A 27,450-nucleotide genomic window follows, 5' to 3' on the forward strand; every position below is an offset into this window, starting at 1 on the left:
TGCGCATGCGCTTCGTCGGCTACGGGGTTACCATCTTTGTTATCACGGGCGCCGCACCCTTACCGTTCATGCGAAGACAGTGTTTAAGCAAAAAAGCGTCCGATTTATGTAGTGAAAAGGGAAGAATATCGGGGTCTGTATGACTGGTCGGTGGATAATATTGTGAGTCTGTGCATACTGAGGTAAGTAAGAAGTCCAATTGCAGGTAAAACTAGCACTCAAACCATTTTTGCCGTCTTTGTTCTGTCTCGTCTCCATTGCTCTCTCGCGTCAGCTCTATGCAAATGGCAATTCGATGTGTATTCCGGGTTGGAAGTAGAGTAAATTTTCTTGTTCTGATATTGCATATGTCTTGTGGATTGGACATACATAGTAGTAGATGCTTTACTACCAGTGTGCGCCTTGTGGATACGGGTGGATTTGCTGATTTCGCATAATCTTGCAGGAAAGTCATCTGACAGCTATATACGTATGCGAGCCAGCCGACCTAGGGGAAGGTACAGTTTTGAAACACTGTCGAACAATATAGCGCACTTTACCACAACTTGTTCTGTAGAAATGCCATATTACGTCGACGAGATATGTTATTGTCGTGTATTACCGAGAGAATGGTGTATAACGCGCCTATTTCTGTCAACATTGGACACCATATTTCTAAAATGGCGATCAGACCGGCATATTTTCATATTGATCAATTATGCAGACTCGAAGTACGTCCGCCATTTTAGTAGTAGAAAAGGCATGATTTCTGAGCAATATATGTGGTCTAGTGATACTTGTTTCCTCAAATCTCGTATCGAGAATGTGTTTATTTATTACGGGAACAAATAATTTCCTCTTTGACAGTTGGTGTAGGTTGTTTGTATGAGGTACTCCCTCGCAAGGCCACAGACTGCCATCTTGGTTTAGCTGTCTGCATTAGGAAATATCCACAAATATTTTCTTCTCCTTTCCTTTAGTTTTGGTGATTATTCGTGTAATTTTAGAATTAACACTTTCTTGTTCCACGCTTTTTGTTATGGGTCTGAGGGATTTTTGAATATCTTCCTGTGCAGTCAGGCCTTGGGAGTTCTTTTTGTACAAGCTGGTGGGGTTGTTTTGTTGTACTCTGGAATGATCAGATTACAAGCTCTGTCGGTGATTTAGTCTTTTCAATATGATACTGATAGAGAAAGGTTTCCTACCGCACGTCCCGTATTTGTTTTAACCTTCCATGTTTAGGAATATAGGCCGAAAGTTTTGTTGTTGTTTTTAAATGAAATGTCTAAATCTAGACCCTAACCCAAACTTAAAACCTAGCCCCTGTATAACCCTGATAAATAGAATACATCTCAACTAGGGGTTGCTGGCTGAACTCTTGCCAACTGATGTGAAGCGTGTACATCTATTTTTAATGAAGATAACATTATCAATAAAATCTGTGATCTTGATACTTTGTAAATTATTGTAATTAACATTGATGTAGATGCAGTGTTCTGACAAATACATTACAAAGGAGCAATAATTCTTTTTAAAAAAATTATGGTTCCCTTTCTACTGCCAGTATGTTGATGGCATTGACGTATATATACGCCACCTCAGGTCTTCACCTTCTTTTGTGTGTGGCTGACATTGTATTGTTCTTCTTTATTAACATGTTTGTTTTGAACAGCAGAAGTTATGTTGTTTTTTTTATCGTTCACCCCCAATAATGTGTCGTGTTCATTAATTCTAGATACTGAGTCAGTATACTCCATTGTTAGTTAGCCCACATATGCTTCCTGATTACGGAGATGGTTAGCACTGTGGCAGATACCTACTGGGTGGGACAAAAGAAGGATGTTAATTACACTACCCAGCTGTGTATCTGAAGCATGTTTTGGGTTCTATGCATGTACGAACATAATAGAGGAAGAACAATATATTTATGCTGAAACAAAGCTTTTTGGCAACAATTAATTTGTATGCACTACTTTTTGGCAACAATTAATTTGTATGCACTATCAGACACTTCAGACAAAAGATATTAATATAGCACTGTTGATGGAGGAGTCAAGGCTCGACTGTCAATGTAGGGGAAAGCAGTACAAGACTACTGTGTTAATAAGGAAAAGCCATATGAAGCAACACTTTCTAGGGAGAACTGTATACAGTGATACACAATTTCCGGTCAGTTTGTCAAACAACACAATTGATTTGGAAAAATTGTGTAAAGTGAGGCTGTTGAGGGCAAAACCGTTTAAAGTGTCATTTTTTTGTTTCAGATGGCAATGCAGCTCCACTGAACGGCTAATGTGTGGGGAGTGCATGTGTTCTCAGAGAGTGGAGACCTAGTGAACCACACAAGACTGTGTTTGTATTCCTAAGCCAACAGGATTGCCAGGGTTTCTGGTGTGTAACAAGTTCATTAGTCAATTTCAAAATTTATTGGAAGGTTTTCAGTGATTTGATTGCAAGGATAAAACAGAATATCATACTTTTTCAGTGGTGTTTTATAAACTTTAAAATTGTATCATTTACCAAAGGAAAAATCTTGTTTAGGATGGTTGTTTTTAACAAAACTGCATGTGTTATTCAAGAGTTGAAGTGATAGTTCGTTCAAGACTGTGTCACTATTTATGTCTCATCATTAGTTTTATGCATCAAAGGAATTGAAAGGAATATGGTTTGTACAATTTCTTGCAGTTATTGTTATGAACATTCTCAAGTTTTATGGGAGGAGGCTTTTGCTGAAGTGGTGAGATCAGTAGTGTTCAGATTAAATCTCTTGCAGTGTGGTTACATTTTCTGAACAACCAAGAGAGTTTTAGTAGCCTTTCTACAAAATTTATTTTGTGTGTGTGAAATCAGTCAAAGGTCGAAGTCAGGCTTTAAGTTTGGGTTCAGAATGTCCTCAATGTCTAAGGCTTTCATAGTGTTCTTAGGTTTATGGGTATTTTTGGTTGTCATGGTGTAGCTTAATGGTTCGATTCTCACCTAGATTGGACCCCAAGGTGTGAACAAAGCATGAAGCCAGTCTCTAAATGCCCCTGCCATGATATTGCTGGAATACTGTTAAAAGCTGTGAAAGACCAGTCATGTCCTCTTCCACACCTGGGGTGCAGTGGCTTGTTCCATTGTGGTTACGCTGTCTGACTTAGTTCATGTCATTATGCCAACAGACTAATCTCTTAATGATGTCAATCACTGGTTTGTCTCATCTGGACTTGATAGGTTAGAGGCTGGCGTTAATAGATGGAATATTGCTGAGTGTGGTATCATAAATGACAATAGGTTGCATTGTATATGGTAAAGAAGCAACGATCACAAGCTGAACCTGAGTCAGATTTTGTTATGTGATGTGACGCCCAGTTCCTATGAATCCACTCCTCGAGCCTGGAGACACAGATTAATGGATTGATCTTCATACCAATTCACAAATATGCTTGTTTTGTTGATGTATTTATATCTCTGACTCAGTAGGGTGGAATAGGCCTTCAGCAACCAGTGCTTGCCGCCAGAGGTGACTAAGGGGATCAGGTGATCAGTTTCGCTGACTTGGTTGACACATGTCATTGGTTCCAAGTTGCACAGATCAATGCTCATGTTGTTTATAACTGGATTGTCTGATCCAGACTTGATTATTTACAGACTGCCGTCATAAAGTTGTAATGTTGGGGAGTATGGTGTAAAGCTAAACTCACTCGCTCATTTATATCTCTATTCAGTGCTTGAAGTGTATGTGTCAAATTCTTGTGGATGTAACAGCGAGATGATTGCACAAGATCTTTCATTCAAACGGGCAGGAAACACACAAGTGACCAATTTCCATTGTACAGTAACAAGTAGGTATTTCATGCTGTAGGGTAGAGCAAGCGTCTCCTGTGAAGGGTGCAGAGTAGGCATCTTACACTGTAGGGTAGAGCAGGCGTCTCCTGTGTAGGTGCAGAGTAGGCATCTTACACTGTAGGGTAGAGCAGGCGTCTCTTGTGTAGGGTGCAGAGTAGGCATCTTACACTGTAGGGTAGAGCAGGCGTCTCTTGTGAAGGGTGCAGAGTAGGCATCTTACATTGTAGGGTAGAGCAGGCGTCTCCTGTGAAGGGTGCAGAGTAGGTATCTTACACTGTAGGATAGAGCAGGCATCTCCTGTGTAGGGTGCAGAGTAGGCATCTTACACTGTAGGATAGAGCAGGCATCTCCTGTGTAGGGTGCAGAGTAGGCATCTTACACTGTAGGATAGAGCAGGCATCTCCTGTGTAGGGTGCAGAGTAGGCATCTTACATTGTAGGATAGAGCAGGCGTCTCCTGTGAAGGGTGCAGAGTAGGCATCTTACACTGTAGGGTAGAGCAGGCGTCTCTTGTGTAGGGTGCAGAGTAGGCATCTTACATTGTAGGGTAGAGCAGGCGTCTCTTGTGTAGGGTGCAGAGTAGGCATCTTACATTGTAGGGTAGAGCAGGCGTCTCCTGTGAAGGTTTCAGAGTAGGCATCTTACACTGTAGGGTAGAGCAGGCGTCTCCTGTGTAGGGTGCAGAGTAGCCATCTTACACTGGGAAGGGAGCAGAAAGCCATCTTACTCTATGCAGTGTGCAGAGTGGCCATCTTACGCTGGGCAGGGTGCAGAGTAGCCATCTTACACTGGGCAGGGTGTAGAGTAGCCATCTTAGGCTGGGCAGAGTAGAGAGTAGGCATCTTACGCTGGGTAGGGTGCAGAGTAGCTATCTTACACTGGGCAGGGTGCAGAGTAGCCATCTTACACTGGGCAGGGTGCAGAGTAGCCATCTTACACTGGGCAGGGTGCAGAGTAGGCATCTTACGCTGGGCAGGGTGCAGAGTAGCCATCTTACACTGGGAAGGGAGCAGAAAGCCATCTTACACTGGGCAGGGTGCAGAGTAGCCATCTTACACTGGGAAGGGAGCAGAAAGTCATCTTACTCTATGCAGTGTGCAGAGTGGCCATCTTACGCTGGGCAGGGTGCAGAGTAGCCATCTTACACTGGGCAGGGTGTAGAGTAGCCATCTTAGGCTGGGCAGAGTAGAGAGTAGGCATCTTACGCTGGGTAGGGTGCAGAGTAGCTATCTTACACTGGGCAGGGTGCAGAGTAGCCATCTTACACTGGGCAGGGTGCAGAGTAGCCATCTTACGCTGGGCAGGGTGCAGAGTAGCCATCTTACGCTGGGCAGGGTGCAGAGTAGCCATCTTACACTATGCAGTGTGCAGAGTAGCCATCTTACTCTAGGCAGGGTGCAGAGTGGCCATCTTACACTGGGCAGGGTGCAGAAAGCCATCTTACTGTATGCAGTGTGCAGAGTAGCCATCTTACTCTAGGCAGGGTGCAGAGTGGCCATCTTACACTGGGCAGGGTGCAGAAAGCCATCTTACTGTATGCAGGGTGCAGAGTGGCCATCTTACACTGGGTGGGGTACAGAGTAGCCATCTTACTGGGTGGGGTACAGAGTAGCCATCTTTCTCTAGGCAGGGTGCAGAGTAGCCATATTAGGCTGGGCAGGGTACAGAGTAGCCATCTTACGCTGGGCAGGGTGCAGAGTAGCTATCTTACGCTGGGCAGGGTGCAGAGTAGCCATCTTACTCTGTGTAGGGTGCAGGGTAGCTATCTTACACTGAACAGGGTGCAGAGCAGGCGTCTTGCTCTGGGCAGGGTGCAGAGTAACTATCTTACTCGGGGAAGGGCACAGAGTAGGCATCTTGCACTGTATTGTGCCAAGTAGGCATGCAGCCTCACTGTGTAGTCATCTGTTGTGTACACTGCATGATGGGTACACAGTATGGATCTAACTTCGGTCAAATGATTGAAAATAAGCATCAGGCACTGCGTAAGAGATTGACTGTAGTGTCTTGAGTGGGATGGGGTATGGACAGGGGCATTTCTGTGGGTGATTGGTAGACGAGGTCTCTAAATGTTGAGTTACAGTGCACATCTTACATTGGGTCAAAGCCTTTGACCAGAAGCAAAGGGAAGAACAGTAGGCATTTGCCTCTGGTCAGAGGGAAGAGCAGTGTTAATCTTGCCTTGGGTCAAAGGGAAGGAGAAAAGGCATCTTGAATTGGGTTAAGGGGAAGGACAAAAGGCATCTTGAATTGGGTTAAAGGGAAGGACAGCAGGCACCATACATTGGGTCAAAGGGAAGGACAAAAGGAATCTTACATTGGGTCAAAGGTGAGGACAGCAGACATCCTGCCTTTAGTCAAAGCGAAAGAGTAGGCATCTTGCCCCGTGATAGAAATCTTACGTTATGTGGAGACTGTTGGGCGGAGCAGTAGGGAATGTGTGTGTGTTTCAGTGTGTGTGTGTGGATAGTACACTTGCAGTGATTGCATTTGTTAAACTCTGAGGTTTCTACCGATTTGAGTGTGTAGTGAAGCACAGGTCCTGCTGGCTTCCTATGTACCAGCGAGACAGTGGAGATGATGGTAGTGCATGAGTCACTGTCAGACTCATCTCAACACTTTTCACACTCTGACCCAGTATTGATTTATGTCTAAATATAGCTGTATGGCATACTCCCAGTTTGAACATTATATGTGCTGTAACATGAATTAACTGCCCATCACAGGCAGTCTTTGTTCATGGCATTGTTTCTGTAATAATGTTTTACGTTCAGTGTTTGAAAATAAGACAAAGATTTATCTAGGATTTAAAACTAATAATAATCTTGATGAAAGACTAAGAAATAGTAATTTTGTGGGGCCTTACATCAGCATATTTGGGTACTCTAATATTTCCTTCAACATGTGTTCAGTGAAAAAATGTTGAACTTTCACAGTTTGACAGCTGCTGGTCCTGTTACCAGTATACCAGTAAAGTGCAAATCACTTCTCTATAGCAATAATATTAGTTATTACTATAATTACATGACTTGGCAGCATTCCAATTTGTGAATTGTTGCTGACATCAGCATTGAATTTAAGACCAAATATCTTCTTTTAGCAAGTCTCATTAAATCCAAATATGGGTTTTTGTGAAGAATTCCCAGTGCTTTATGTAGTGCACACAGGGACAGAAGTCCTATACATTGTAAATGGTAATACCTTCCCCTCAACAGCCAGTAAAGTCATCGCATGGGACTACTGATACCCGTTTTGCTTCTATAAATGATAGGCCAAATAGTTTTTATCTTTCTCACTGTTTGATATTTTTCAATGAAAGTTTGTAGATATGACAAACAGAGCCATGGGTGGTGCCTTTTGCTATTTACAGATTTTTTTTCAATGCTGTTTTCTCGTTTTCCATGGAATCATTTTGGACTTAGGCTAAAGGGAGGGGTGGAGTTCGTTTCTAGAACATTACTCTAAAAATTCTTGATATCTTTCAGCACAACTTGTTAGATATGTGAGGCAGATCTTGGGGTGGGGCATTTTCCTATTTGCAGATATTTGGTATTTTTATTTTTCCTGGTTTTCAAGGAAATGTTTAGGACACTTTCTAAAGGGAAAGTTGGGTTTCATTTTTGGAGCACAACTAAAAAAAATATCTTTCATTCAAGAGAACTTGGCAGATCTTTGGTGCCCTTTGCTATTTACAAACTTTTGGTATTATTGTGTTTCTCTGTTTCCACAGATATGATTTAGACTTCCTCTTAAAAGGAAGGGGTGGGTTTCATTTCCACAACACAACTCAAAAACCTATAAATGTCTTTCAACAGAACTTTATGAGGCAGATCTTGAATTGGTGTCGTTTGCTATTTACACATGTTGGGCATTTATATTTTTCATCACTGGAAACAACTTGGACTAAGTCCCCAAAACCATCAAGCTGGAGTTCATGTGACCGTTAAATGATTTGTTCTTTAACTAAAGTTTAAGTAGAGTGGGAGAGGGGGTAAAATATCATCTTCTGATGACTCTTGTTTAATAATATGAAGACTCGAGCACATCCTGTATCATGTTGACTTTGATAGTCGATGTCCTCTGCTACAATGGCTGTACCCAATCAGTGGCAGGGAGCATGGACTATCTTATCACATGACTTCCCTGTATCTACTCTGTCAATAGCTAGCAGTGGAAGACTGACATCACTGAGACAAGTGGCCAGGACAAATGTTATGAATGATTCTTAATATCAGTGATGTAAGATATGTTGTCAAAATGTACTCAGTCAAATGGAAGTTAATGTCATGTGGATGAAAATTGTTGCATGGCACTAGAAATCACAGCTTTCCAATAGGAGGTTTCTGTTATAGATAGCAGTGAACAAGACACTTAGCATAGTGGCCTGCTTCATTTTTAATGGCCTGGAATTTTGTTAATTTTTGTATTGAGAACTTGACAGAATATACTTATTATTATTTTAAATGGTGGAAGTTATGATAATGAAGAAAAAGGCGGATAATATGAATGGTACGAGTCTGTGATCTGGTGTTATTTAGGGTTAACATCAGAATGTTGTGTTCAGAATTAAAGGCCCCACATAGTGCAAGTGTCTTGATTGTGCACCAAATCTAAGGTTCAGTGAGGGCTTTTAAATTCATAGTGAGTGAGTTAATATGTAACGTCACATCGGCAATATCTCAGCCATATCGTGACTTTAAATTCATAAGTATGTTGGTACTGAGTCAATGGATATATGTTTACTGTATAAATGGAGATTATTACTTTTGCATGTGTATCATGTGTTATATGAAACAAGTCTGAATTATGTATTGCCTGAGTAATACCGAGTGCAATATAGAATTTTGCATGAATTTTGTGTAAGTTCTGTCTCACTTGGTCAAGGGTAACATTTTCTTTATTATCCCTTTGATTCATGTACATTTGTGCAGTAAAAAGACTGAGCATGTGTGACGATTCCGTTCATCGATGTGATGTTTTGTTTAATGACGTCATAAACAAAGAACACAATGAAACAATGGTCGGTCGGCATAAAGAGACATTCACATCAATATATGTGACACTGTTTATGTTTCACTATATGGGTTATGATATATGGTTTCATGGCTTGTTGGATTGTGAAGGAAGCAGGGTGGCTATTGTGTAATGTTTTGATCACCTGACATTCTGGTTGCCCATCCACTGTTACTTGTTTACAGTATGTCACTGAAGGACTGAAACTGCATTGGTCATATGTGGCATTTGGCGCTTCTGTTGAAACGTTGACCTTTGACCTTCACATACCACTGAGGAGCTGAAAGTTGGTAGGCGTGACAGGAGACTGGTTTCTCTACAATGTTAACTCAAAATTTTAAGTGTTGGTCATCAGCTTTGTATAGTCTTGTATGTCATTACATGAGATGAAATAATAATATGACTCATTTCTTTTCAGATTTATACATATAGAATATCACAATGAGTGAACTAGACCAGTTACGACAAGAAACAGAACAATTGAAAAACCAAATAAGGGTAAGTAATTCCTGTGTGTGACAGTACATTAGCACTATACTAGCAGGAGAAATGTGGGGATTATGTTACAGGAGGTAAAAAATTCCATCACCTGACACCCAGGGAAGTTCTGTGCCTACTGATATGAAAGAAGCCCATCTGTGTGCATTATTACAATGCTGTGTTGCCATAAGAGTTGGGTGTTCTGCTGAGTTGTCCCTTGATGGCTGGAAGTGGCTGTGATGTATGTAGATTTGGGGCCACTTGGAATGACAATCTAAAAGACGTAATGATGATGTGAGACAGGAGGATACAGAGCCCAGCACTCTTGTATCCCCTAAAAAGAGGCACGAGTGTAGTTCAATACACTGTTGGCTCACAACCTGTGCTGCAGCTCTAGTATTGATCCAGAGTCAGGCAATGGATCCTGTGTAGTCAGGTGATTTGTGTGTGCTGCCTCAGCCTGTCAGCCTGCCCAGCGGGATAGCTTCAACCAGATACAAAAATTAACTATTGATTTGGGTGATGTGAAGGAGTGGAATCCTCCTCTTGCAAGGACTAAGATGTTTTCGAGGGTCTTCTGTTGGTGCTGCAAATTGGCCGTGCATTTGTAATCATTTTAGGTGTGAAATGGGGTTGATGCTGAGGGAAAGGTTGTGAAAAATGTGGATGAAGTTGCAGTTGGCAGCTGTAGTTGTCAGATGGGTGAACATTGTTCCCCTAGGGCGGTGACCTTTATGTTGTTGTCATCGTGCCACATCAGGGAGAGGACCAAGCAGTGTGCTCAGACACACCCTGTTAGTAGGAAGAGGAAGTCACACCTAATTAATTAATCTATCACAATCGTTACCCTAATATTGTGTTCAACATAGCCCTTGTTCAGAAGTTGAAGGGTTAATCATGTCTGAAAAACCAAACGAGGTAAAAATCATGTCCATCAGCTAATTATGATCTGTAAACTAAGGTCTACTGTAGGTGTTGCCAAGAAACAAATTCAGACTTGATGACACAACAGAAATTAGCTAAATTGCATCATTTTATGTTGTTGGAAAATGTTTCATCGATGCAAGTCTGTGCCCTTTCAAATAAATTTTACTTTCCCTGATGTCACACTTGAAATATAAGATACTATAGATTAAATGATAAAATAAACATGAATCAAAATGATTCTTCTATTATTTTTATTGTTATTTATTATATGTTTTCACCATTTACTTGTGTGAGCCCTCAATTATTTTTGACATGGGATTTACAATTTCAGTTACATATTCTGGAGTGCTAGTTATTGTTTTAATGTACAGGGAATTATATCACCAAGTGTATACTAATCAGAAACCAAGTTGGAACACTCATTGTACCTTTGATTCAGTAAAATATGCAACAAAATTCATGAAAATTATGAGACCAGGATTGGAAGAAATTGTTTGCGAAACTTGTGTTTTACCTTTTCAAATATTTTTGAGTAAGTTATTTAAAGTGCAGCTGTTGCATGTCATAAAATTTACATAATATCAACCATAAGCAGAGCACATGAGAATAGGTGATAGCAACTGCCAGTAATGTCTTTACATAGGAAACAGCTTGATCTGTCACTCTTCAATCTTCTTGAAGGTTTCACACAAAATGTCATGTTGACAAAAATTTCATGTGAAAACAAAAGAAGGCTTTTATCGAGCACTTATAATGTGTCCTTTGTCTTCGAACTTGTGTGTTTCAAGGTGCCAGTAGCCATATTGTGATCAAGGCTATTGTAAATTATGAGGAATTTGTGTGAGTCAGTTCACACATGATAAAATTGTGGTGGCTTTTAACTTATGAGTGTTCCTTCAGGTCCATGGTCAGCCAGCAAAATTGATTCTTCCTCTATATTGACTGAAAGTTTTCATGACACGATAGAATATGCGACTGCATAATATTGCCTGTGTGCCAAAATACAAGTTTCTAATGATACAGTCATGGCACATTTATTTATCATCTAGATGGCATACTACATGCACTGTAAATATCATAAAAGTCCCAAGCTGTCCAACCTAATTTTGAGATTCATGTTATCAAGAAGCACAACAGATACTTTAAAGAACACATATTCTCTAGTGTGGTACAAATACATATATTATTTATTGACATCGTTGTAAATGAAAACCCGTTATTGAAACTACCCACTTCGACATTTAATTACCTGAAATCAACCATTTTGGCAACAGTGCACAATTCTCTCCCTCAACCAATCAGGGGGGCATCCCACAGTGATGTAATATGAGGCATACCTATGTGGGTTGCTGTAGTATTTATCTACGTTTTTCAGGAGTTTTGTCTTGTTTATAGGTTTGATTAAACGTGCAAACATGACAGTTGTTTTGAAAAATGAAAGGTTTGTTTTCTCAATCTGCTGCCATTCAATTTTTCTGCTTATTTTCCGATATACAACTTTTCTTCATAGACGATTCTAGCAAATTCGCTTGTTACAATGGATATAAATCATTCTGTTACAAGCGGTGTCATGCAAAATCTTTTTGGTTGTTTCAAAAATATATTTAACTATGAGTAGGAAGTAGTTTTGATCTTTTAACTTGATGAAAACACACCATAATCTATTTGATTTTCAAAATGACTTTAGACAAGAGGATTGCTTGTAACAAAACAATTTCACTTTTTGAAGCGAGGCAAGGTAGATATCTCTGCATGGTGACACCATTACCCAAAACCTGTGAGCATTTGACGACAATTTAACAATTCGGCATGTCTTTGTTGATATCGAGAAATCAGCAAATTGACAAGCATGTTACACATTGTATATACAGCTAACTTAAAATCCTTCCTCCTATGATGTCGCTGCAGGACTTGGTGACTGAGGGTGACTGAGTTACGTAATCTGTCTGGTTTCATTGGCAGACGAGAGGGAAGGAGCTGACTTTTTGGCAACTTTCAATCTCTCTGTATGAATTAGCCACACTGTTTTGTAATAAAAGAAGTGGTGTTCTGCTTGAGACAAACCACAAGTCTTTCATATGTAAAGGTTAAAAAAGTACCAAATACAATGAGATTTGTATGATTAGTTACTGTCAAACACTATTATCTTTGATAATTTTGCAGTACACATTGCAAGAGAGGTTTGTATGTTACAGATTATTGCAATACAATATCAGGCCTACCATACAAACAGTGAACAAATCATCAAAACTGAACTCGTACACACCCAAACACTACAAAAATCACCAAAATTGGAAAATAAACTTCCAAAAGTGCAACAGTATCCTCCAAAACTGAAACAAACACTCTGTAACGGGAAAACTAATTGTTTGATTTGGAAACAAAATGGCTACAACAGTGCTTGAGAACAGCCACCAAGCATACAAAATGGCAGTCATAGCATCCGAAATGGGCAAACTTGGCATAAATATCGTCGAAGATGGTGCCGAGGATAGACAAACTGACATTGGTCAATAATGATTTTCGTCATCATGAGTCTTACCTTTAAAATTTGATATCGGGATGTAGCAATGTGCAGAATCACAAGCTTGACACACAACAGTATGACTCAAAAACATTGACCAATGCCTGTTCTTCTCCCCTCGGCGCCATCTTTGACGATATCTATACCATGGTTGCTGTTTTTGGATGCTATGACTGCCGTTATCGATTGCTGATGTGCCTAATAAGAGATTTTTGTTTCCTTTTCAACCGATCATTTTTCCATTACAGAGTTTTTGTTTCGGTTTTAGATGATATTGTTGCAGTTTGGGAAGTTAATTTTCCCTTTTGGTGATTTTTTGGTTTTGTTTTGGTGTGTATGAGTTCAGTTTTAATGATTTGTTCACTGCTTGTATCGTAGGCAATCACTGTATTGCAATAATTTGTGATATACAAATCCCTATTGCAATATGTACTGCAATATTATGGAAGCAACCATTAAAAATATGTTACAAACTGAAGGACAATGAATGCTTTTGAAAGCAGTTACAGTGATAAACGGGTGTTAAGTGTATTGAACTACAGAAAAGTTGATAAGCATATTCTAACTAACTTTATGTTCGAGAGAAAACTTCAAAATACATTCTATACATGTAGTATTACATCCCTTTTTACAGACATAATTTTCAGGAATAACTTAGTTTATTCCAGGAGAATAATTTTTGGATGTCATTTAAATGGGAATTTTTGGACTGCTACATCTCTCTGTTAAAAGATATAAGATGAAATGAAACAGTTGTGTTTATCTGTTTTATCTTTTGGTAACAAGCAACAAATTTGTTTCATATTTTGTTGCGCCACATGTTTGGCTAGCCACCATGACTGACAAGCCTGTTGAGTCCTGCTGTTCCAGCTGTTGGGATGGCATTTTGTTGGAGTTTAAGATCAACTCGCTGGTAACAATGTAATGAACAACTGAAAGCCATATTCCGTCAACACTATTACTTTTTGAGATTGAATCAAGACTATTTGGAAAGAATACAGTGACATGAGAAGAAGGTTAATAATTTCCTTGGTGAACTTTCATACCTTGAGAGTGCAGGTTCTGTTGCATATACACTGTCTTGAAGCAGGTGATGTTGAATCAAGTGTGTGTGGTGTGACGAAGTGGTTGTTGTCAGAGATATTTTGGATGATGGGATGAAGCAGCTGACAGTGAGTTGTTTTGTTGCAGGAGGCCAGGAAAGCTGCGGCTGATACCACACTTCCTCAGGCAGCAGCTAATGTCGACCCAGTCGGCAGAATTCAAATGCGCACCAGGCGCACCCTTAGGGGCCATCTTGCAAAAATATATGCCATGCATTGGGCATCTGATTCCAGGTAAATCTTTTTCTCTTATCAAGCCTTAAATATGGAATAATGTATGACTCTGTTTAAGTGGTAAACAGTTGCAAGCATTTAAAATTATCCAGAAACGATTTGACTTTGGGGTGTGTGGGAGTGTGAAACTGATTGTTTTGAACATTTAATGTAAGACAAGGAGAGGAAATGTCAAAGGGCATATATGGGAACAAGGCTTGTTGGTAACTGAAGCCTGTGTCCCTCCTTTTGACACAATTCCTGCATATTTGAGGCTTGTGTGTTAATAGGATTTGCATGTCAACACCAAAGGATAATATTGCACTGATTTAAGCATTTCTTTTCCAGCATGATGTAGTTTCTCATCAAGATATTTTGTGTTTTCATTTTGACAAATTCAGACCATGTCTTAGAAGTGTTTGGGCTTGCTTGAAATGCCATCTGTGCAGTAAATTATTGCATTGTTCCTATATATGTCCGTTGTTTAAGCTATGCCATACAACAGGTGTGTGTCTATACATTTTGTGAGGCTATCAACAGCAAAAGTTTATAATATGCAATACCCAATTTGTCTGATTTTTGATGTTTCCAATTTCATGAATAAGAGATGACTGCTCAATAGACACAAGGTTTTTCATGCCTGCCCAAACATCATGTTTTATTTTTTAGTTTAGTGTACTGCACATTTCTTCACTGAAAACCATGGCGATGGTTTATGGCATGTATGAGTTCCTCCCCCACCCCTGACAGATCCAAGGTCTGCCAACAAAATTGATTTATGACCTAAGATAATATTACAGCTTGTAGCATCTAACTTTATGATGTAGATTCAGCTTGTACAGCACAAGAAACTTATTGAATCCATTAAAGTTCAAAGGAATATAAGTTTGAAAAATGTCATCAGAGAGTATGATTTTATGGATAATTTGAGAAAATTAAACAAGAGGACAGTGATCACTGATAAATTCTAGTTCAAATCTTGAGCTTTCAGAGCTTTGGCAAGTTACAGAATGCTAGTATGGTGCAGAGTGTAGTATGATGTTTAAATTTCACATATTTAAGTTTCAAAACACTTGAAATTTTATGGCAGTGCCAGGCTTTGAAGTCTCTAATATCAAATTGAAATAACACGTCCACACTATATGGCATCAACAAAATATAGTGGATCATCCACAGAAGCAACATTTGAGCAAATACTGTAGCCTGTTTCATTAGTTGCCTTTGGGGGCTGGAAGAAATGTAGGTAACAGGGGAGGGAGCTTGTTGTGTGATATTTGTCTGCTGCCTTGCTGTGCGGTTTGGTGGACAAGTGACGCTAGCCAGACATGTTGAAGTGGTGATCTAGGGGAAGGCAATTGATGGTCAGGCCATTGTGTAGACTAGTCAGGCATGAGGATGCCTACTGTCCTAACTCTGTTGCATCAGTTCTTGTGTCGAAATTATTCAGCTCATATCTCTTAAAATGTCCTCTTAAAGTGTCTCATATCTTCTCAGTAGCTGATAGAAAGAAGAAAAAAATGACAGTTTTAGAAGACAGATTTCATGTTTTAAGTGTTCTGTCAGATTGGAAGGCCTGTGGCTAGATAACCGAAAATATTACTAAATGTTGATCACGCTTTGACATGACTGCCACTGTGACCATGTTAAAAAAGACAGCATGTTAACTCTGTCACATGTCTATGTAGGGATACCACGTGTCTGTAATTTGTAACCTTTGACATTAACAGCTCATACTTTTCAAATCATGCAAAATTTGTTTTGTTTTGAAACTGCAAGGCTAATGGAGCTGAAAATTTGAAGTTTTGACACCACATGTGACAGATTTGAAAGTTTCAAACTTTGTATTCCAATACAAATCTATGTTTCTTTAATTCATCATAATTCAGGTCAGCTTACAGCATCCTTGCCCTATTTTTACTATTTTGATGTGGCAATACATTGTCATGCTAAGGAAATTGTAATTTGCGAGATATTTTTGGTGTATGCTTGGATACAATCAATAATTACTCCACGGTTAATCTGGAAATACAGGAAATGAAAATCACAAGCCAGCAGGATTTAGGCAAGCCTCAATTTGTATCTTGGAAGTCTGTGTAAATTTGCAGACATGTTTTGATCTTGAATTGTATATTGTCACAAATAATGTGCCCTTTGATTACTTTTAAGTAACAAAGAAATCCGTTCTATTGTTAAAAGGGATATAAAATAAGATCTATGTTACCTAACAGACGTGGAATACTCGACTGAGCAATATGTATAGAGAGAGGTGTTAAGGCCACATGACTGAGACAGTTCCTGTATTGTGACATGTTTTGAGTGTCAGTACGTGTAAGGAAACTTTGGTCATGGGAAGTTGTTCTAGTGCACCATATCACGAAGACAGTTCCCCCGCAAGTATGACATGTTTTGCGTCATCCTGTCTTCTGTAAATGTCAACATTGGCCACATTGCCCTAGTGACGCTTGAGGATAATTAGATTGTAGGTCAGTGTTGGCCATATAGCTATTAAGGGACACTTCAAATGTAAAGTCTGCAAACTTCATGCAAAATGCTGACGTCCGTTAGCACTGATATTAACTGTCTCAGCAGATTGGGTCATTTTGAGTGGTCTTGTTAGATGGTAAAGCTTGACAATCGGCGTACAGACAGCTGCAGTAGGTTGTGCAGATTTTTAAGTCAGATTGAGGCTGCAGCATCATTAGTAATGATTGTTGATTGTGATACGTCGTGGGATATTACTTTCAATGGTCTGTGCATTCTCTTATGATTTTGCTTCATATTAAAGTGGGAAATGAGAACCATCATATTATGGTATTTCCTACATGTACACATCATTGCCAGGTTGTTCACTCTATAGTGTTTGAAAGATAGGTCCATTTCTTGTCAAGGGGGCAAATGTGTTAAGGGGATCATTTACTGTTGAATTCTGTTCATTCATCAATTTCTGAGCCCCCCCAAAATAGATTTTCACAATGCCTTAAAGAAGCAGTGTATTAAATGTTCTGACTTAAAATGTATTACAAGCCATAGTAATTAATTGGTTGAAGACTAGACTGGGAACTCTTCAACATTGTCATGCATTTGTTTGTAGGAGGCTTGGAAACACTTATTTCATTCTGGTTTTTCAGACAAATCTGAGGCATCTTAGATTGATGTGAAACAAATGTCATGGGGCACATCATCTATATGTGTATTTGTGAATACCACCATTTGATTTTCATAGGGAAAGGTGATGAATTGATAATTTTTCTATCTGCTATTTGGTTGCACACCCAGAGTACTAATTTGACAGTAGAACTTGTACGGAGGATTATCATCAGCTCACTATGGTCTGAGTAGAACCTTAGAGGCTCTATTTGACGAAAGGCCCATAGGAATGGTTGCCATGACGACATGTTCATGATGTAAAAGACAGAAGCACGGGCTAGAATGCTATTGATTTCTCTGGGTTATTGGAGCCACGCAGACACAGCCAGCTACAGGGAATATTGCCTGATATTTGCACACAGCCAGGCCTTGCAGTCAATAGGCAAGATAAAACAGTGTTGCATATCACTATCAGGACTTTCTTGGCTTCAGATACATTTCCTTTCCTTGTAGTTTGTGAGTGACTGCTCTAGAGGCAGGGTAGGAATAGTCTTGCAGGCTGTTACTACTGCTGCTGCTACCCCCTGGCAGTGAGCGGGGATAGGGGGGCAGCTGCATGCCTCTGTTTCTGGGGAATTGTAGTGTCTTAATTGATGAGTATACAACATTGAACAGTTCCTCATTGCCTTGAATTTACATCTTGTTAAGACATTAAATAATGGAGTTTGCCCAAAATATTTTGTTGGTAGGGTATCAAATTATTAGGGATAAATAAAATTGTTTCAGGGCTTTGTCAATTTGTTGGATCTTGTCTGATTTAGGTTCAGGGAAAAACAGTAGTTTAGTAAAGAAATAATGTAAAGAAATAATGCCGCAACAAGGAACTTCATAATCACTCCAGTCCACTCAGCACATACTACTCAAATGATATTAATATGGACATATGTTACCTCAGACATAAATGTCGCTAACTAGCAAGGTGCATTGCAATGCACCCCATTGCCATTGGCAACTCATTCGGTACTTCGTGGTTGTACTTCTTTATCTCGAGTGAGTTTAGTTTTACTCTGCACTCAGCAATATTCCAGCTATGTGGCGGCGGTCTGTAAATAATCGAGTCTGGACCAGATAATCCCGTGATCAACAACATGAGCATCGATGAGCATACAAAATGATTTTCCTGTCATTCCAATAAGTAAATTTTGACAAAACGTTCAAATTTAGTCTCGGTTTTACTAAGACAAACCTGCAGGAAAAAATGCAAGATTTGAATAGTTTTATTCACACATGTTCGCCAAAGTGTACGATCCGATACTCATCTTTTGAACAGTGCAAAACTAACATTGAGGTGTGTGGGAAGATATATTTGTTGTTCACTGGTCCCTTGGGGTCCATAGGTTGATGTACCCTCAAATGTCATAAACAAACATCGAGGGTACATCAATCCATGTTCCCCTCATGACCAGTGAACAACTTTAGTCTATTTCCAGAGTACCTATCTAAATATTGTACGAGATTGTCAAATGTAAATATTTGGAGTGTTATGGTAAAAGAAACCTGTTTTCTGCCTTGTTATGCTGTCACTACAGATCTTGGGTGGTAATGAACCATGCATTATTTCACTGAATTGTCATGATTGCCATGTACTATCCTGTAGTCCAACTTCTCATCAGCTGGCTTCACTTTGAACTGCACCCCAGATATAGATCTTTTTGTTTTACTATAGACATGGCATTCTTTCTGTTTTATGCATGCTTCTATGATATATTGAGGTTCAAGAACATTAAGAAATCTCCCAATGTTGTTTGTTTGTTTTCTTTTTTGACGGATATATTTTTAGATTGGCAAGACATAAACTTAATGAAAAGAATGTGCTCATGCATATGAGAATAATTATCATAATGTCGGAGAATGAATATACCAGCTGTTCAGATGACCGTAATATCTTGTCTGCTTCAAGACTGGAGATCACTTTGTAGTCAGTATTCCAGCGTGTATGGATGTGAGAACCTATTCATGTTATAGTGCTCAGTTACCTCCCACCTGTGTTCCATTGCATCTTATAATTGAGAATAATAATTCATAATTCACAATTCTCTTCCTTTTTTCAGAAATTTAGTTTCAGCTTCGCAAGATGGTAAATTAATAGTATGGGATACTTGCACCACCAACAAGGTAGGTAACAGAGGAGTAGTATAAATGTTTGATTGTTGTGTTTTCTTTTGTTTGTTTCAGGAATCTTGTATCTGCATCACAAGATGGTAAATTAATAGTATGGGATGGTTTTACTTGCAACAAGGTGAGACATGTTTCTGACAAATTTGCACAGAGATGCCAAGATGTAGCTTCAAATTAACCAGACCAAGTCCTAGAAAATATGGTGCAACAGTCTGTACTAAATGGGATTCTTCCTATACATAGCACATTGTCATCAGTTGTGAGTGACAAGTATAGGAGTAGATTTCTTAAGTAGTTTTCAGTTTGAGCTTTGCATAGCCACTGGCTAGTGACCAGTTATTGCCAGCAGTAGTCTGTATCACTTGTGAAGATGGTTTGATTTTAACTCTTGGAGCCTATCGCTTAGTGATGTAATACAACGAATGTACAAATCAAACTGTCTTCTCAAGCATTTCAGCCAGGTGTTGGCAGTAACTGGTCATTGTCAAGTACAAACTTTTAATTACTAACAAATTTCATAGCAGTAACGATATGATACTTTCGTTTGCATTCAGTGTTCTTATTGTGTAAATATTATGTCATACTCACTGCCTAAGGAGTGGAGTATTGCTCAAAATAAATTATGGTGTTCACCAATGGATAAGATTTAACATTGTAAATGTATTTTTTTGGGCTACTGTGACATGACATGGTGCATTGTTATAATAGAAAAGTATAACATATTTACGTTGAGACAGGTTACCATGGTTATGCCTTATGTAAGGGATTAGGGGGTCTTAATGTTCAGTTGTATGAATTCTTCAGGCCTTGGCCACAGTAACTAAAAACAATGAGGAATCCAATACTGTGAAAAGCCAGACTGCTTCCTCAGCTTAATGCTTGCTACATGCTCTACTGCTGGGTGATTCTGCCTAATGCTTGGTGTGCAAGTTGGCAAGGTGACAACAGTGAGCTAAGCATGCATCTATTCACAGCCTAGCTAGCTGCAGTATGTGAACATGGTGCTGCTCTGTGTGTGTGTTGGTGTCGGTGGTGTTCATGATGCATGAAACAGGTCACCAGGCATGGTCTGGTTGTCAGGTAGCTTACCTGCAAGTGGTACTCGTCATCACTCAGCCATCTGACACAGAGGGCTGATGCAGGATCAGACTTGGTCTAATGGAAGTAACATGATTTTACTGTGCCTTATGAAGTGTATGGTAGTCAGCTCATTAGCATTATCTTGGCATCTCTGTTCTCTCAACCCAAAACTGGCTGGCCTCCCAAACTCTCACCTCATGCTCTGGTTCATTACTATAAACTGGAAACAGTGCTTCAGTGAGTGGCATACATCTCACTCATTTTGAACTGACACATTACTAATAAATTAATTTATTTTGTGATGACAATAAGGACTGAAATAATCTGCACTTTTTATCTGTTTTTCTTTCAATGATCACAGTGTTCACTTTTTAAGTTAAAGCACATTATGATTATTAAATTTTCTTGTGTTTTTTTGTTTTGGGTTGCCTACTACCCAATTACATTATGTACTTTTTGAAAGTACATACTTCTCTGATTTGTTTGTCTTTGTATCTGCATCTTAGCTTTATGTAATCATCTTGCAAGGTAGGTGTCAGTCTTCAAACAGTTATTTCATATTCCTGTAAGAGTGTCAAATAGATTGTGCTTTCTTTGTGGGGATGGAAGAAACTTTACAAGAAATCATTCTTGTAATTAGAGTTTGTGTGTTGTAGTTTGGTAACATGAAACAAGTTAGTATGAACTCTTTGAAGACTGACACTCTGCCAACTGGTACAAGGTGCCAACTTTGTCTCATTTGTCTTACATCTGCCCTTCCTCTTGGCTTTAGTTTTGTACTGTTGTAGAATTTCTTTTGTAAATGTTTTAACTGTATGTTTGAAAATGTCTTGCTTAACATTTAAATACATGCCCCTTATATTGTTTTCATCAGTGTAACAGGTTTTGAAATATGTCGGTAGACTGACTGTCTGACTGACTGATGTATGGTGAGTGGGGCAGTCTGATGCCCTGTATGCGTGGGTTAATTGATGGGCTAGTCTGGTGATAGGGTTTACTTTGTCTGTGGAGATCAGCAGCATAGCAGTTATCAGTTGGTAATAGGGAGGGGTTAGATTGGAGTTGTCCTGATGATATGGTGAGTATGCATTGCTGTTATTAGTACTGTAGACTGTGTGCTGTATTCATGGACATTTAATCTGTGTGCTTATCTCTTGGGTGATTTGACCTGTTTATTCATGGATGACCTCTTTGCTGCCCTGATGGATGCTCTGGCTTGTGTGCTGTGCTCTGGATGCTCTTGCTTGTGTGCTGTGCTCCAGGATGCTCTGGCTTTTTCGTGTGCTGTGCTCCAGGATGCTCTGGCTGGTTCGTGTGCTGTGCTCCAGGATGCTCTGGCTGGTTCGTGTGCTGTGCTCCAGGATGCTCTGGCTGGTTCGTGTGCTGTGCTCCAGGATGCCCTGGCTTGTGTGCTGTGCTCCTGGATGCTCTGGCTGGTTCGTGTGCTGTGCTCCAGGATGCTCTGGCTGGTTCGTGTGCTGTGCTCCAGGATGCTCTGGCTCGTGTGGTGTGCTCCAGGATGCGCTGGCTTGTGTGCTGTGCTCCTGGATGCTCTGGCCCATGTGCTGTGCTCCTTGATGCTCTGGCCCATGTGCTGTGCTCTTGGATGCGCTTGTGTTTGTTACTGTTCAGTTGCTTCGTGGAATGATGGTGCAGTGTATGTGAGAGTGGTGGACAGAACTTCTTTTGGTGTGTGGGTTGAGCTTGAGTCTCTTGTTTCAGGTTCATGCTATTCCACTACGCTCCAGCTGGGTAATGACCTGTGCCTATGCTCCTTCGGGCAGCTACGTCGCATGTGGTGGGCTGGACAACATTTGTTCCATTTACAGTCTAAAAACTCGAGAAGGCAATGTCCGTGTTAGTAGAGAGTTGCCTGGCCACACTGGCTACCTCTCTTGTTGCCGATTTCTCGATGATAACCAAATAGTCACAAGCTCAGGAGACATGACTTGGTGAGTAACCAGAACATCATTACAATTACAATGAAATATGGTTGTAATCATACTTCACCTAGTTTAATTGGTTGGCAATTATAAAGTTGCAAAATATTGTAACTTGCATGTATGGTATTTTTATTGGTGTTGCTGATATAAGATGTGTGTTTTCTGTTTGTACTTTACTAATATTTTAACAATGTTCTGTTTTAACTCCACAGTGCATTATGGGATATAGAAACTGGCCAGAACACCACTTCATTCACAGGGCACACTGGTGATGTCATGAGTCTATCACTGGCTCCCGATATGAAGACATTTGTGTCTGGTGCTTGTGATGCATCGGCTAAGGTGAGATACAGACACACAAAGTAGTCATACATCCCACCAAAGACTTTTCCATTTATTCACTTGATAAGTTTATTCACTGCTTTTTCATGATATATGAACATTTGATCTTTTGTTGATCTTTTAACATTGACCATGCTCCTAAATTTTCATTTCCTCTAAAACATTCAGAAGCTAACCTGAGTCATGATGTCTGGTGTCTACCTTTGATTAAAAGGTTCAGATATAACTTAGTGCAGTGCCAGTTTCTGTACAAACAAGTTCTCATGATAACTAACATTTGTTCTGTTGGAAGTTCTCTGCCACCATTTGTGCAGACATTTAAATACAAGCGCAGTTAATAACTGTTGTGAAATGTGTATTTTTCTAAGCTTTCTGGACGCGTGAAAGCCCTGGGGTAGAAGAGGCCTTCAGCAACCCATGCTTGCCATAATACTCGACTATGCTGGTCGTAAGAGGCGACTAACGTGATTGTGTGGTCAGTCTCGCTGGATTGGTTGACACATGCCATCAGTTCCCAATTGCGCAGATCGATGGTCATGTTGTTGATCACTGGATTGTCTGGTCCAGACTCGATTATTTACAGACTGTCGTCATATAGCTGGAATATTAATGAGTTTGGCATAATACTAAACTCCCTCACTCACTCTAAGCTTTCTATGTTGTTATCTTTCATTATATTAGCGTGATAATAATTGAGCTGTACAGCTGTGAAATTGCATGTTCAGAGTATTTCTTATACCATACATGACTTTTGTTGCAGCTCTGGGATATCAGAGATGGAATGTGCAAGCAGACTTTCTCAGGCCATGAGTCAGATATTAATGCAATTACGGTAAGTATCCTGTGGCTTCACACACGCATATGTGCAAGGCATGATTATGAAAGATAATTCTATGCAGATTTAGGAATATTTATTATTATTAATATTTATGTCTGCAACTTTACCTGTTTCTTACTCGCCTAGATTTTTGTTTAACCTGCTGAATGTTTTTTCCAGTATTTCCCGAACGGTTCTGCGTTTGCTACGGGGTCTGATGACGCCACGTGCCGCCTGTTCGATATTCGGGCAGACCAGGAGATCGGCATGTACTCCCACGACAACATCATCTGTGGTATCACATCTGTGGCCTTCTCCAAGAGTGGACGCCTGCTCCTCGGCGGATATGATGACTTTAATTGCAATGTATGGGACGTGCTCAAACAAGATAGAGCAGGTATGATAAAGATTGTTCTTTTTTTTTTTAACCTGTTATAAAAGCATATTATATTATGTTAAGCTTGTAGAAGATAGTAGATTGGAAGTAATATGGCTCTAGGGTTATGATAGAGACACTAACTAATGGATGTTTTGCTTACTACAGGTGTGTTAGCTGGCCATGACAACCGTGTGAGCTGTTTGGGTGTGACAGAGGACGGGATGGCCGTCGCAACAGGATCGTGGGATAGCTTCCTCAAGATCTGGAACTGAGGCCTGCGGTGGTGCAGGATGGGCGAGTTGTGCGTGTGGTCCGTCAATGTCCATGTTGCTTTTCTTTCTGTAATGGCAGTCTGTTCTCACAACACGTGGAAGGATGCGATCTGATGTTGGTGAGAGGCTCACACTGTACAAGACTATCCAGTGCGTGGTGATAGTCACCTGAGGACAACCCCCTGGTGTATATACGGACTACCCATTTCTGTCTGTCTGTCTCTCTTGTTTCAGTAGATAGACATTGAGCTCCAGTATGTAAGGGAGACCAACACAATCACTTCTCATTGGAGTCCCATCAGCCACCTGTGAGAAGAAGCAGTCTGTGAGTGACTACACGTAGTCCTCTCAGACCTACAAGTGACACAATCATTTTGGATCATGTGGGAAACGCGATTAACCCTGCGGTGTGGATTCCTGTACTCTGACTGTAAAGGGTTAACTAACATTTTGAGGGATAGATGGGCAATTTCACTGACCTTAAAGGAACAAGTCAACCGACTGACTTGAGCAAAGATTGCAATAATTTCTTGATAAATTATTACTTGGATTATGGTGGTCTTTGAACTGATGTGAATTGCCCAGACTGGAAGGGATTTGAAAAAGTGCATTCTGAAAGCTGCTTGATTTGGCCGGAGGTAACACTTGTAGGTTTACAGTTTATGTAGTGTGGTGAAACAACAATTAATTGTGAGACAAAAGTGTAGCATTTTACCATTTTCAAGACATGACCATTAATTAATTAATTAATTGCTGTCTTAAATTTTGCATGTCTTGGCCGCGAGAAGTGTGTACAAGGCAAATCAAGCTGTATTGTATTCTCTTTTGATATTGAAACTGAATTGATTGTACTTTTATTTCTGACATGGAATTGTAGATGGAAAAGTCTGCTTCATCGCTCAAGTCTTCTATGTGTCTGTTTGTGAGAACGTCTTGGTGTCAACTTCTCATTGCATACTGTGCAGAGCTAATGTTCTGCCTTGCTGCTCTTCACTCGTGCAGTTCTCTGGACAGAGGGGTCAGTGCAGAGAGCTGCACATCCATGGCGTACCTGCTTCCTCAGTGCACCCACCTATTTGAGGTGTGTGCATGCGCGAGGCATCTATGCTGGCACTGTAGCTACCTTGCTGTCAGTCCACATGACCAGGACTATGTGTGGTGGTGTGGACCGAGAAGCATCACTGTACAGTGTGCTTGTGACTGAGCGATGCAGCTTGCCATCATATTGTCAGTCTGCTTCCCAGTCTGTCGTGAAATATCTACGTATAGTGTGGATATTTGGACACCTATATATGAATTGTAGTGCAATATTTGTATGTGTCAAGTGTGGGTATCGCTTCAAGACGTGCATCAGCACACAAGTCACTTTGGAGTCCCGACCTAACTTTATGCAATCTTCCTCATTTCCACATTTACTGCGATACGGTGTATGAGAGCTTGCCCTCTGAATCCAGTTTCATGGAAGTGTTTTCCTTTTATCAATTGGTTGATACTTCCTTGTACCCGGATTTAGATTGTGAGTTAAAGTCATTCAAAAACAAGAACGGGGGACCAAGGTCGGGGCATGGTTGGCTTCTTGTGGACTTGTTCTCCAGGAGCTATGTTGACAGTGAATCATGTCCTGTAAGTGCACTGTTGTTGTGCTGGGATACCCAATGGACACCCGTTGTTACAAAAGCCGCCTCGACTACTATATAGCATATACTATCCAAATTACCATGTGTGCAAGTGTAGATATTTGTTGCAAATGTGTCTTGTGACATGAAATATTTGAAAGAAAATAATTGTAAAAAATACACACATTTTTTTCCATGGATTATCAGTTTTGTTGATGTATTGTGAACGACAACATTTAAACAGCACCCCCTTTTTAATCTTATTGTTCTTTTGTTCAAGTCAATGTTTTGGTAACAAACATTATTTATTGAACCTTGTCTGTTGCCATGGCTAAGTTATATCTCTGGACATTTATCTTCTAGCTGCTGTCTGACAAACAATGGGATCAGCTTTTACATCAGTTGTTGTCAAGGTCATAGGTTCATGTGAAGGTCATTATGGCATTATGCATTTCCGTATTAAGCCGGCCACCTACATTGCCAAAACAGTCAGTAAAACATCAAGAGGCTATTTTGCTTAGACGGAAGTGTATGCTTTACTAGGATGCACACCAATAGTGATTGGAAGAGTGGCATGAAGCATAGGCAGGATAGAAGCTGATCCTGTGTGTTGTTCAAACAGCTATTACTGACTGTGTCATCATGGCGGTTGCAAATATGTTGCAATATATACATCAACTTTGTACCTGTGTGATCAGAAGGTCTCATATCTCAATGAAGTCAGCTTTGTTTTATCAAAAAAGTTGAAAATCCAAAAATATCCCTGGATGTGAAATCTCACAAAATGGTCTCTCTGTGGGGGAGAGGAAGTAAGCAGATTGAGATATGGAACTGAAGTCTTCAGTTCATGTAAAGAGTTTCAGTAATGAAGCCTTTGGATCTGGTAGTGTAGTCTTAATCAGGGGAAACTAACCTTATGTCGGGATTGTTCATCTCGGCTCATATCCCGAGAGCTTGTGTCTACTGTGAAATCTATTTGTATATGACATAATTATGTTTTTAGTGCGTTTACTCATTGTTTTTGCATTTATGTATCTAATGTTTTTTCTAAGGCAAGTATTACATTATGACTAATCGTTGCACAAGATTTGTTCAACATGTGCTGCGATATGATAGTAGTTTCAGAAATCACGACAAGAAAGACTCAATTTTAGTTTCACAGACTAATTGTTGTTAAGTAACTGTCATAGATTCTTCTGAAACATATTCACAATAATAAATTTGCGTCCTTATTTAAATATATTCAGAAACAAAGTTTTGGGAAAAACCACCATAGATTGTAATTTGTCTGTGATATTAAAATTTTGAAAGTGTATGTCTCAGCAGCGACCATTGTACTACTATCCAGGCAGTGTTGGCATGCGTGACTGGTCTGCATGATATGAATGTCTATAGTCACACTTTGCTTCTGTATTCATTATATGTAGTCCCTGCTAGTAGCAGCTGTCAAATGATTTCTGAAATTTAACAAATTTCATTGTCACAATGTAGAAAAAAACTGTCGGTTGTCAAGGTGTTGACAACAGACATCTTTGAGCAGCCTGTGCAGCCAGCGGACAACAACTTGCTGTTGTGCTGCACGAGCTCTAGTCTATATACACTTTGTGGACTCATTTTCGTATGTGTATATGTAACTCATTTGTCAAATAAAGCTATTTGTCTTTATGAAA

The 27,450-nt window shown here is 39.8% G+C and overlaps 1 protein-coding gene across 2 annotated transcripts; it reads left to right on the forward strand.

Moving 5' to 3' along the window:
- LOC137268947 (guanine nucleotide-binding protein subunit beta) lies at positions 1 to 27,450 on the forward strand. 2 transcript variants are annotated; one of them, XM_067803573.1, is made up of 10 exons: positions 1 to 182; positions 2,244 to 2,370; positions 9,238 to 9,317; positions 13,942 to 14,087; positions 19,265 to 19,328; positions 22,134 to 22,363; positions 22,567 to 22,696; positions 23,457 to 23,528; positions 23,694 to 23,910; positions 24,058 to 27,450. In XM_067803573.1, exons 3-10 carry the CDS (start codon positions 9,261 to 9,263, stop codon positions 24,162 to 24,164), a joined length of 1,023 nt encoding a protein of 340 aa, XP_067659674.1. In that variant the 5' UTR covers positions 1 to 182; positions 2,244 to 2,370; positions 9,238 to 9,260; the 3' UTR covers positions 24,165 to 27,450. The 2 variants fall into 2 exon arrangements, with proteins under 2 accessions (XP_067659674.1, XP_067659673.1); XM_067803572.1 differs by lacking the exon at positions 19,265 to 19,328 and adding an exon at positions 19,389 to 19,452.

The sequence above is a fragment of the Haliotis asinina genome, chromosome 16, assembly GCF_037392515.1.
Source record: "Haliotis asinina isolate JCU_RB_2024 chromosome 16, JCU_Hal_asi_v2, whole genome shotgun sequence".
Classification (NCBI taxonomy): domain Eukaryota; kingdom Metazoa; phylum Mollusca; class Gastropoda; order Lepetellida; family Haliotidae; genus Haliotis; species Haliotis asinina.